Source organism: Orbicella franksi, chromosome 6 (genome assembly GCF_964199315.1).
Source record: "Orbicella franksi chromosome 6, jaOrbFran1.1, whole genome shotgun sequence".
In the NCBI taxonomy this organism is placed as follows: domain Eukaryota; kingdom Metazoa; phylum Cnidaria; class Anthozoa; order Scleractinia; family Merulinidae; genus Orbicella; species Orbicella franksi.
This window is the reverse complement of record NC_138150.1, coordinates 20,859,434-20,872,242: the sequence shown is the minus strand read 5'-3', so window position 1 is coordinate 20,872,242 and position 12,809 is coordinate 20,859,434. Positions and strand designations below refer to the sequence as shown.

Below are 12,809 nucleotides of genomic sequence, written 5' to 3'. Positions count from 1 at the left end.
GAAAGACTTGATAAAAGCTCACTGATGTTTATGTGTAAGCAGACCGTCGGTGTTTTCACACGATCTCCTTTCACCGGCCCTTTTGCTGCCATGTTTTCCTTGCATCCCGTGGGCTCAGTTTCAACCATCGGTTTCTCATAAAAGTTGATGCTTACAGAATGACTAGCCCAAGAGCTGGGGCTACGGCGACTTCAAAGGCTAAAGCAGATTTGTGCACAGTCTTTTCTCGGTACAAAGCATATGAACTGTAAGAAAAGGCTCTGCTTGCAGGGTGTTGGATCAGCATCTCTCCGAGAAACCTTCCAACCTGATCTGGACGCTGAATCACTACCATCTTGGAACTGAAGATATCTGAAAAAGGAATTAAAGGTGTTGTGAGTACCCCTGCGAAATAAATTCCCAGTAGTCTGGGAATTCCTAGGAATTCCTAGGAATTCTTAGGAATTCCAAGTTATTCCAAGAGATGCAAATTATGCTTTATCCAAGACCTTGGAATTTCTGGGAATATTTGGGAATAGTGGAAGTATGACTGGGAATTATTGGGAATTCCTAGGAATTCCAAGTTATTCCAAGCCATGCAAATAATGCTTAATCCAAGACCTTGGAATTTCTGGGAATATTTGGGAATAGTGAAAAGTATGACTGGGAATTTTTGGGAACAGCTAAAACACATGAAATATTGTGTTTGAAATTTCTATAAATTTCCCAAAATGTCAAAATTAAAGATGAACTCAGTGCATGAATCAGTTTCTGTGAATTAGTAAAAATCAACAGGATCATTTCCCTGGAGTTCCATACCTTTTTATTGTTGTCAAGCTCCAACGTAATTATTTCCAAACAAATGTAACTACATTAATTCCAGTTTACGTCTGACAACTCAACATAAAACTATAGCACTCATAACATTGCTTTTTAGATCCAACCTGATTTGTTAGTGTATATGTGCCCGTATGGACCCTTAAATCAAACATGCAGAGTTTAACTGATAGAAAAATGGATGCTCTCAGATCTGATAAATAGATTAGGCAAAAAATTCCTATCAGCATAAATGTATATTATTTACAATTTCAATAAAACCAAAAGTATATATATGCATGTATATATTTAATATAATTGTAGATTCACACACATACCCATCACAGCCACTGTTGAACAATTTTTGACTTGATCCTTTATGACTTTAGGAAAAAGAGGAAGACATCTCTCACAGATGTCAGAAATGAAAAGCTCACAGTTTCCACACACTTGCTGTAAATTTGCAAAACTGCACTGTGACATTCTCTGGACAAATTACCCGTAGTTTCATTAAAACAAGGATATCTTTAGCAGCCTCTCATTGTCATACAATGTCTTGAAATTAAGGCCAGAATAGCCATACAGGCATATTCTTTGGCAGAAAATGTTCTTTTCTTGTGAACAATTAGTTTCACTTTCATCAGGGGAGTCCAGTGAATGGCCGTCAGTGTCAGAGTTCTCTATTTCTTCAGAGGAGTCAGAACTAGAAACTTCAACATCATTATCTGAATCACTGTCTGTGGACAAATCTGAGTTGTTGTGTGTATTACATCAATTGGTACTTCTGTGGTCTTTTCAGGTACAGTGTATAGGCAACTCAATTTCATCAAATGCTTTCGTGAAGCTTCAATTCTTGCATAAAGGTTGACTCCATAGTCCATCAAAGTCATCCACAACATTTCTGTCAACAGCCATCTCGCTCAGGCGAGCCGAAAACTCTGAGGTGTTCTGTTTGTGGTGCTGGAAATGATCTCCAGGAAAAAGTAATGCAAGAGAGGGAGATGACATCAACTGGCCTGGGAAGACTGCTTTAAGCAATTTATGTGGTCAAATCTTGTAGATTTTGGTATGGGTATAGTGGGATCATCAATATGTTTCTTGTATTTCCTTGTCCTCGTGGTCACTTTAATTCATGACACAACAAAATCAAAAGAATAAAAAAGATTATGAGTCAGTGGGAAACAAATAAATAACTGACATAAATAAATGACAAATAAAAAAAAACCTACATCTTGATGTATTGAAAAGACTATAGATCCCATATAATGTTAATCCTTATAAATAATTCAAAGGAAAAAATGATAAGCATTGCAAATTTCTACTTGCTGCATCGTGCTGACTGGGTGTTGAAACACGTGGGCTCTCAAAATAGATTTGGTGGACTTACAACAAGCTTAAGCTTATTTTGCAGAATTTATCTTGTTTTCTCAGGTCGATCTGAAACCTTTTAGGTGAATTTCGGCTTTTGGGGTTTTTAAAGAGCACACAATGCATTGCTTAGTTTGATTTATTTAGAATTATAGCTTATCATAACAGAAAATCCCTATAAAATTGGATTCCTTACCTTTGCAGTGAACTTGATTTAAGTGCCTCACGATCCTTTGTTATCTTGACAACCGTCGGGAACAGATCAACTAGTTAAAGTACGTTCCAGTTTCCTCGATTTCTTCGTAAAAAGTTTGTGTAGTTTTTTCCTTTTGAAGCAAGACCCATCTTTCAAAAGACCACCAACACAGCGTGGAAAGGGAAGCAGAGTTACTATGGAAAGCGACTGGTCTGGCAACCTTGTTGCCAGTCTCTCTCTCCTTCTTCTCCAGTTTCCATTCTCTCCTCAACTGATCAACTGAACCAATCACAGCACGCGAATTTTCACGTGACTATCCTCGTGACTGAGCGTGACAAAGATCGCGTTAGTCATTCTCTTTTGGCGCCCATCTTTGAATTTAGCGTTAACGGTTGATCGCTTGTGCGTATTAGTAGATTTCACTTCCAAAATTATATCAAAATGGTTTTTTCTGCGGTCCTGTGACTAGAAGAAAACAGCGTGAGTGTCATTGATGAGAAACATGTTATTCTTGGCGAAGATTTGGAGCTAAAAGAAAGTCTTACTGTGGATGTTTCAACAGGGAAAAATTCAAAGGGCAGATTAGCTGTATACAAAATTATTTGGTGAGTAATCAAATTCAAGTAACCCTATATTATACAAAGTAACTTCTTTTATTTAGACAAAAGCTTTTGAACGAACTTTGTCATCACGAATCATACACGAGTGGGTCACTCAGTCATGGAATGAAATGAATTCTAGCTAAAGCAAGGTTGAAACAATTTAGGTTGCCCAGAGGGCATACCTAAACAATTTGATTTGCGAATAACAAGTCGTTTCTCTCGCCACACTTGTTCAAACGAAACAAATATAGCAGTTCTCTCTGATCCCAGTCAAAGTTCTTGACAAAAACTCCAACGAGGCAGCCACAGTCTGCATGAGTTTGATATGTCTCATGTGTGTTTCAGCCTGACTGTATGGCAATACGTGTTGATCTTCAATTTTGTCCATCCGTATATTCTTTTGCGTTTACTCTATTATTTCAATGTTCCTTTAATGTTTTAAGTGTCTTTTTTAATATTTCTAATGTCTAAATTTGGCTAAAAACCGTGATATATATCCTCCAATTCGAGAGTTGTTGATACACTTATAGAAGAAGGAAAACCTTGATTTAGTCTACTGTAAGCTCAAGATTTATGTAACATATTTATCAATAGTGTACAAGCACCTTCACAATTATCAAGTCTTCTCTTTTAACATTTCAACCAGCTTACAGTCAGGCCTTAATTAGCTGCATGTATTAAACTGTGAGCACATAAATATTTGGATCTTAGTCTTACAGTACCTCATATATATCGCAGTGTAATGTATTTTTTTAAATTTTGTTTTAGGTGTCATACAACAAAGATGAAGATGAAGAGGCTAGCTGCAGAATCAACAGAAATAACTGAACAGCAGCTAAGTTTGCCCAAACTCAGCCTTTTTTTAATTTTAAGGAATGTCTCAGTTTTGTTCTTATCATTGATTCCTTACAATCATGAAAATCCAGATATGTTCCACACAATAACAATAATTTAAGGTAAAATCTTGTGTATGGAAAATTGTTGGATTTGTAAACTAAAAAAGTAAATTATCTGAAAAAGTTCTCTTTTTATCAAACATGTAAAAGTTTGACCTTCATATCTGTTTTCAGTTTTACTTTTGATTCTTGATGTAATGAAAAAGAAACAGGATGATTATTCTTATGTTTAAATTCATGAGAGCCATTGTAATAAACCATTCATTTAAAACCTGTTTGATGTGATATCAGTGACTTTATTTGTTATTTTAATGCTAGGCATTTATCATCAAAATTTTGTCTGGCCTACAAATGACACAAAATTCCCAGTTTTTCTCAGATTTTCCCAAAAATTCCAACCTATTCTCAAAAAATCCTACAAATTCCAAGTTATTCTCAGAAATTCCTAGGAATTTTTGGGAATTTTAAGAAATTTTCAAGGTGGGTATATTTCAGTTGGAATTCCTAGCAATTCCTAGGAATTCCAAGTCAGCTCTATGTAAACTTGGAATTCCGAGTCCGAATTACCGTGAAAATTCACACCTTAGATTCCTAGGAATTCCTAGGAATTTTTTCCTAGGAATTCTTAGGAAATTCCTAGGAATTCCTAGGAATTCTTAAAGTCATCTCACAAGGGTACTGTTGAATTTATGCCAGGGTCTACCTTTAAATATCTAACTGTCTGTCTGTCTGTCTATCTATCTATAACCTTTATTTAACCTCGGCAATGTTTATAGCACAGTCCTAGTGCTAGTGGGGCCGAGCAAACAAATTAAACAAATCATTGAAATTCAAATTGAACATAACACTGTTAAGAATCCCAGCTGGCCGGAGGCAAACCAGTTGGCTTTTTAAAAGTGTGGCAGAGGATTTGAACTCGGGGCTACCAAGAAATGAATCCAGGCAGTGATCAGAGCAGGACTTTCCCTTGGACTTTCGCTTCCAAGGGAAGAAGTAACAATGGGTTAATGAAAGCAATGATTTGAACCTTTGTGCAGAGCATTAATTTAAAGAGAGCAGAGGGCCAAATTAACAACTGTAGTTGTTTCCCGCTATCTCGAGGGGATAATCGCAAACAGTACACTGTAAACACAGGAAATTGTGCAAGGATATTGGTCCAACAGACTGTAGATAGTTCAGCGACGTACCTTTTTACGGAAATACAGAAAGTTTCCCAACTTATGCGCAAAGCTTTGCCATTGAAGTATGTAGAATCTCAAAACTAGTTCTAGAAGACGACCATCAGAAGTGCGTAACGGCCTGTAGATGGTATTCATCTGGCTACAATTGATTGATTGATTGATTGATTGATTCACTTGCAGAAGACGCGGCGGCCGATTTCCCTACACTAGGGGTGACGAATGGAGAAAATAGTTTCTTTTCCCTTTTTGCAATTCGCGTTAACCTTATATGCTATTAACACTGTTGTGAACCTTACACAGTACTACAGAGTTCTAATTTTCTTACCTTAAACGTTAACCTCTCGAAAGCGCAAACTCCAAAGGTTGTAAGTGGCCACAAGTTTTGTATCAACAATGTGTTCAAGGTGGTTTAATCTCCCACAATTCCTCAAAAGGACAACGAAAATAAATATATTAACAAACAAAGGCAGATTTAAGAAAGGAGGGAGGTTGGGACAAAGGGAGGGATTAATTGAGGGAGGGGATGTACGGGAAGGAGGAATAACAAAAGGAAGGGAAGAAGAGAATCTCAATACTAGTTCTAGAAGAATACCATCATAAGTCTCTCACGGCCTGTAGATGGTATTCATCCGGCTACGATTGGATTGATTGATTGATTGACTGATTGATTGATAGATTGATAGATAGATAGATAGATAGATAGATAGATAGATAGATAGATAGATAGATAGATAGATAGATAGATAGATATATTGATTGATCGATTCACTGACAAAAGACGAGGTGGCCGATTTCCCTACGGCTCATCCTCTCGGGGTACATACTCTGACAAAGGCATAATACAATATAGCGCTATTTACCAATTCCTTGACCCTCTCATACTGCAGGTATTGAGGAAACTCGGTGCCAAGTTTCCTTGCTGTTATTGTTTTGTCCTTCCTTTCAAGTACTTCTATTCTATCAAGAAAGTAGTTGTATGCTGGAGATGTCACCGCTAGGTCCTCGATGGTGAAATTCAATCTGAAAGTAAAAGGACGATTGTATTGTCTTTGTTTAAAGCGTTTTTTCTTTTTTTTAAAGGAAAATAAAAACAACAACAACAAGAGAAACAAAGTTAATTGGCATATGACAACAGAACAAGCTATAGTCTGATTTGCAAGAAATTCAAATAGAATTATTACAATTTTTATTTATGTTAGTTATGATATTAATATATTAGACTGGACCACTCTACAATACTAATTTTAAACTGATATATTTATTTCAAATATTTAGAAGAAAACTGGACGTGTGCAAAATATGCTTTACAAACAAGCCTAGCTTCATTCTAAAGCACCATTGGTGTGACCTTGATTTTCCTGCACGTTTAAAATTAAACTCGTTTCATTGTTCAAACATGTGCAGTTTTGTTTACTCATTCCAACTTACCGTCTTTCGATTGCCAGGAAGAGCACTATCCCCTTGTTGGGTTCCAAAAGACGCAACATAGTTTCTATGAAGGCATCAGTCAACGAATCGTCATAAATTACTATCAGTAATTCAAAAAATAGAAAACGAAAACCCTCAGGTTAGACCTAACACAAGCTTAGTCTACGCTTACAAAGCAAGCACAAGTGCTGGCCATACGTCTAGCACAAGCGAAAGCACTGTTCGTACATATAGCACAAATTCAAACACTGTTCACCTTTGTAAAGCAGGAGTAAGGTACGTAAGTACACAGGCATATGCCTGCCACATGTTTGCTTGTTTTACTCAGAAATGCAACTTTGATGTTTGAGCGCAAACACAAGAGCACGGGAATGGGAAAACGTCCTTTTTGCCAGGCATCAGGGAGCTAAAGCAAACCACGACAACGACAACAACAAGAACGACACCAAACAAAAGATTTAATGAGCAAAACAATAGCTGAGCGCGTGCGTTATAAATCTTAGTACATTTATTTCTTTGCCGTCCCCTGCAAAACTAGAACGTGAAATGGCCTAGTTCTGCCTAGTCTGAGGAACGCGACCCACGACGCCTAATTTTCATTTGGAATTGAACGTTGTCATTGCATATTTAGCCTGAGCATGTTTTTAGAGCCACTTGTGTACCGATCTAGACAATCGCGAATTTCGCTGGTAAAATAATTCATTTTAATTTGACTGAGCATCATTATCGGCGTCGCCGTTGTGGTTGCTTAAGCTCCCCATCATAAAAGATTGTTGGCAGCGTCAGGTTTTTTTTTTTTTTAGCCTGTTATTTTACTGTGCATGCGACCGCTGAACTACAATAAGCGCAAAATCTGGACGGTGTCTGGTTTTAACTCAAGTCATAAAATTTTCGTTATAAATCCAGCAAGCACCATATACAAAGAATTAATATTTAGATAAATTTCTGAAGCTTATCTCAAATCACTGGGAATGGGTCTCCAAAGTCATACTCTCTTGGTCAATAACAGTATGGCAGCCTTCATCCTTACCATCTGCTGCCAGAACGATCGAGACGTCTGAGAAGGCTTTTTGGTCTTCCTTCGTCCAACAGAAAACACCCCTACCTAGTCGAGAAAAAAAAAAAAAAAAAAAATGGGGGAAATAATAAGTACTACTGAAGTTGAAAAGAGAATTGGACCAGAGTTTTGGCTTAAAATAAATGCTTGAAAGTTTATCAAGGGTGTTTAAGTTTCTTTAAATGCTAATGATGTAATGGCGATCTTCAGGAAAAATCTTTTTTCGAGAATCAAATGAGTCTGCACTGGATGTTTCAAGCATGCGCGTAAGACTGCTTACGTGTAACACAAATAATTAACAATTATTGGACGGGATCGAGCAAAATATCGTTATTTGTCAGTGGCGAGTAGATCAATTATTCGCCGAAGCCGAAATTTGATGTCCCTACCGGTCTGTAATCCAGTTTTCAACCAGTCAAACTCACGGACTGTGACAACTTCACTTCCTGAGAAATAAAACAAGAGATTACATCACTGAGATAGCTGAGAGGTCCAATATTTTATATTTGGTAAGTAGTGGACTGGATAACCTTTGTTACATTGCTGTGTGTTAAAGATACAAAGCAGCACCTATTGTATTTAGCGTGAATCGTGAAACCTTTAACATTTTCCAAAAAACGTGTTCTAGACACCCTTCTTCCACACTGTTAGTGTACTAAGATCACTTATATTAAAGTAACAATTAAAATATACTGTTGATAGATGCATGTACATACATGTGAATGGCAGAAAATTAAAAGAAAAAATATCATGAATTATCGTTTAGATATTACCGTACGAAAGACTCAGCAAGACTTACCATACTTAAAAATATGAGAGTTTGAAGTGATATTGTCCTGGCATTTTTTAAGAATTCTGTCCCCAACATCTGAAAATTAAAAAGATTTACTGTGAACTTACAAAATAAGTTAAAATGAAGTGTATATAATACCGAACAAGTGGAAAATGATAAAATGTGGTGTTCACTGACACGAGCATCGGACAAAGAAAAAGTGTGATTCCCTAATGGGATTGGAAACTGACACTAGGCCATTACTTTGAAATACAGTTTAAAATTTAATGTATTTTAAAAGTAGCAGTCAGTACTGTTAGTTGCTGGAGATTTTTTGCCATGTTTGCCTAGCATCTTTTCTCCTGGCTCATCTTGCGCCATGCATGTACTCGCAGTCTTGTCTTCTGGTTGAGTGGAGTGTTCGCACACAAGTTACATGTTCTTGCTGTTGTTCTCCGTCCCCCATCCCTCATCGGTTAGTCCCGGTTCATTTTATTATTCTATCTTCGTTATTACGGTCAGAGCTATCATTAGAGTATGGGTAATTTATGAAAGCTCGAGCAATTAAGGATTTACACTACGAGTAATATTTAAAAATTCCCTAAAAAGCATAAAACCATACCTGTACAAAACACTTTCTTTGCCACTCTTCCTAATACAATGCTACATAAACCAAGCCCTGCCCCAAGTTCCAAAGCAATACATCCATCAAATCTGAGGTAAATGAATTGGCATATTGCAGTTAAAAATTCCTTTCTTTTGACCAACATTGTGGTTGGTCACGTCCGATATTGATGGGCTAGTGGATTTTGTCATTGAGGGAGTGAGTTCTGTCTTTTGCTTGCTTGACTGACAAGTTAAGTTATTTGGGGGGGGGGGGGGGGAGGAGGAGGGTGGGACTTATTAGGGAAATTAAAAATTTGCAGAAGCACTGTACGTAAGAGATGAAATTATTATACTAATTTAATTTTAAGTGATTTTAATCATGTTTACTAGTAAGAAATACTTTAGGGGCTTGTGAGAGTGACTTTTGGGCTAGTTCATCATAGTTAAGCTTGTAACCCCAGCAAGCTCCAATTTTTCTTTTTTTGGCATCCTTAAAACAAACATTTTTCACCATCTGGCTTACCTTTCTTCACTGTGAACCAAGAAATCACACAATAAAAGAGCCCCTCTCCATACCTTTCAGTGAAAAGAGAAATAAAACATGTTAATATTTGGATTTCGCTACTGCCATGTTACTATAAATTATCCAATAACAGCGCGTGTTACATCAAACTAAACTCGAGCTGTATATAAAGCAACAACATTTATACCTGTAGTCCCACATCTTCAACTGTAGTGGAAAGGTGATGTTCTGGAAGGTAACAAAGCAAAAAAAGGGGGAGACAAAAAGAGTAGTGAAAATCGATAAACAGTTTTAATCACATAATTCTTAAATACATTTAGAAATGTTTTTATACCATAAAGCACAGGCCGAACGATGGCAACATTTGAACACAACATATGGTAACATAATGATAAAATTCCATTCACCCTCACATTTCACCCTCACAACTACACAGTAAAATCCATCATTCTAAAAAACTTTAAATTACTTCAAAATGATCCCAATACTGGTAGAATCTTTTCGCAACCACCATTAATTTCATTCAAACGTGACAAAAACATTATTACGTTACTGTTTAGTCAGAAGTGCATTCCACATAAGTGATCAACCTGGAACTTTTAAATGTGCACGCACACGATGCAAAACATGTCCTTTCATTTGCAACGTTGAGAAAATATCGGGACCCAAGCAATCCAGCAAGATCACCAATCATTTCACCTGTACCTCAGCCAATATCTACTACATAACTTGTACTCTTTGCAAAAAGTTGCACATCGATGAAACAGAGAGACAACCAGGCAACCGATATCGAGAACACCTTCCTGACGTAGAGAAAGACAACAAAAACGCATCTAAACTGGTTGCGAGACACTTTAATCTCCCCAATCATTCTAAGCAACATATGGCAGTCTGTGGCCTTTCCCTACAAATGTACATCAAGGAAGCCAAAAAGCCTCAAAACTCTAGATTTTCAATACCCAACAAACGATTGTACCTTCATGTACCGTTTTAGCCTATCTTCACACTCTCTATTTTGTCTTGAGTTTGTCGTTGTTATTATTAACCAAAGGCCGGGGGATTTCAAAAGAGCCTGAATGCAAGAGGGTGGCTCTGGGGAAAGACCCTTCGCGGCAAGTCTCACGCTTCGTGCTTGCTCGAAGGAAAATGACCCGTAGAAAAAAAAAAAAAATAAACAGCTATAGACTGACTTTTGCCCTTTCCTCTCGCCAGATAGGTTTAAATATTATTTCTATGAAAAATTTCCTGGTACATAATTATAGGCCGATCTTTTTGACATTGTTGTTTACATTTTTCCTTATTAACATACATGTATAACTTTGCACAACTAAGGCATCATGCTAGAAACATTGACTACAAACATTTAACGAGCTTTCAAAACTTAGTAATTGCTGAAATGGTTGGCTCTTTGGGTGTAATAATCGAGGAGAACTTGGCTTTCAAAAACTGCAAAATTTCTGGGTAGCAAAAGCCTTCATGAGCTCATACATGAGCTCATTGAGTTTTTAAACCCATGTCACACAAAGAGTATATCATACATTGGGTTCAAATTCCTTGGGACAGTTAATCATGCTATGCTCTTTAAATACTCTGCAGTAATGTTTTAGTAGCTCCATCAGAAACTGTATTACTGACATGTATGCTAATGAGGCAAATATTGTAAACAAAGATTTTCCTATATAAAATAGCTAACTATACAATTCAGCTTGCAAAATCATTATTAAAAACTTAACTGTATACCTATAGTAATGATATCACAATCATCTCTTGCCAAAAATTTTCTTGGAGGAGATAAATCCCCACTTTCATCAGTGTCTGGACTACACTCATGGCTGCTGATTCTTTTTACTTCCTTGGAATCAGAATTATCACTACTGTCAGGTGGTCTCAGCACTTTGAACCTAGTAAATGCTGTCAAAATCAAACTGTTAATATTATTGTAATTTAAAAAAAAAATTAAGTTATAAGCAGGAGAGAAAATAGTTTGTGTTTGGGCACTTGGGCAGGTTAATAACTTAATTAGCTGATTGTAAGGATCTTTGTTTAAACATTCAATGGATACATGTGTTCTTACTCTGTTGGTAGTCAATTTGCCAAATGATGTCCCTTTTGATAGTAAAGAGGGAGCAGTGGGATTTGCATCATACAGTAGAGGTATAAATTGCAACTGGCACCGTTCCATTTCAGGAACCTCCTATGGCGGTAAAGGTTTCCGTACAGCCCTACTCCTCTGCTTGTTTGTGAGCAATTACTTTGTTTTTCTTCTCTTTCTATTATTTCTAACGGGGTGGCATGTTGCTATGGTTACTAATCACTGAGTCATGTCCAATGCACACCTTCAAAGCTCTTGTATACTAAGTCTCACTCTGTCGACTCGACGGTTCCAACAAGTTGAAGTCATGTCAACTTGTCACGACTTGACGACATTTTCTACCCCCCTTCCACATCACCTTCAAGGCACTTGAACATGTTTACGAAGTCTTGATCTGTGGACTCAACAATCCCAGAAGTCTTGGCATGTGTCAATTCATCACTTGCTACCCTTACTTCCTCTTATATGCCTACATGTAATTTCTGGCAAGTAGAGCATGCCACAATGATTCTGTTATTTATGACAACTTCTTGTGAAGGTTTAAGATGACTTGACTCACTTTGGACCAGTGTATTGGACAACCCTCAAAGCACTTTATTAGCTGTAAATTCCTAACTATAGATGGAGGTTTAGCTTTATTTGAAATCCAAGAGAACCTCAGAACCTCAAAGATATGGCCACTATAGGAGAGGTGACAGGGGGAGAGAGGCCTAGGGGCATGAATATGTACACAAGCACAATGGTCAGATGTGGCTATAGTGTATATTTTCTTTTGGGGAGGAGAGAGTCACTAAGCTTACAATTACTTATTCAAAGTCTAGTAGGAGTCAACTGACTCAAACTCCCCCACCCTTTGTCATTCTGTCAACTTTAATTATTTGAGAAGTATACATACCATTATTTCGGAAATAGAAAACATTTCCATTGTCTCTATCGTGTTGTACAAACAGGGGTAGAAGTTTGGGAGAACGGGAAGTGCTGTAGGAACACGAGTCGCTGGGGTTTTCCTGCAGGATGTTTTCTAAACGATTTCCCCGAGTAGTTGTACTACAGTGTTGTACATGGAGTTGTTTGAGAGAGTTGTGACAAAATTCTAAGGCTAGTAACATATTTATAATACCATAAGTACTCTAAACTCACCTATTTTGCCTTTGTTCGTTCGCAAAAACGATGTAGAAAGATGCACATCAGACAAGAATGTCTCCTCCAGCTCTTCCTCCTGCTCTTCCTCCACTTCCTTCACAGCGGCCATGTTTAAATGAGAGCCCGCGAAACCTCCGCGAAACCAATACC

General features: G+C 37.3%; 1 protein-coding gene across 3 annotated transcripts; it reads right to left on the bottom strand.

The window, feature by feature from the left end:
* Window positions 1–208: 208 nt before the first annotated feature.
* On the bottom strand, window positions 209–12,768 carry LOC145490877 (methyltransferase-like protein 22). Of its 3 annotated transcripts, XM_081469997.1 has the most exons (12): window positions 12,657–12,768; window positions 11,165–11,335; window positions 9,612–9,652; window positions 9,425–9,477; window positions 8,918–9,009; window positions 8,323–8,391; window positions 7,913–7,969; window positions 7,497–7,571; window positions 6,467–6,566; window positions 5,899–6,058; window positions 5,364–5,464; window positions 209–351 (listed from the first exon to the last, which is right to left on the bottom strand). In XM_081469997.1, exons 1-11 carry the CDS (start codon window positions 12,766–12,768, stop codon window positions 5,438–5,440), a joined length of 957 nt encoding a protein of 318 aa, XP_081326123.1. In that variant the 3' UTR covers window positions 209–351; window positions 5,364–5,437. The 3 variants fall into 3 exon arrangements, with proteins under 3 accessions (XP_081326123.1, XP_081326122.1, XP_081326124.1); XM_081469996.1 differs by lacking the exon at window positions 209–351 and having other exon boundaries at window positions 5,367–6,058; XM_081469998.1 differs by lacking the exon at window positions 209–351 and having other exon boundaries at window positions 5,367–6,058; window positions 6,467–6,530.
* Window positions 12,769–12,809: the final 41 nt, after the last annotated feature.

Excerpts from the sequence above, each read along its gene's own strand:
- LOC145490877 (XM_081469996.1), bottom strand. The coding sequence starts at position 12,768 with ATGGCCGCTGTGAAGGAAGTGGAGGAAGAGCAGGAGGAAGAGCTGGAG. Across the intron at positions 7,572-7,912 it reads GAAAACTGGATTACAGACCG|GTAGGGGTGTTTTCTGTTGG; the intron begins GTAGGGACATCA and ends TTTCTCGACTAG. Across the intron at positions 6,059-6,466 it reads TTCCTGGCAATCGAAAGACG|ATTGAATTTCACCATCGAGG; the intron begins GTAAGTTGGAAT and ends TTTTACTTTCAG.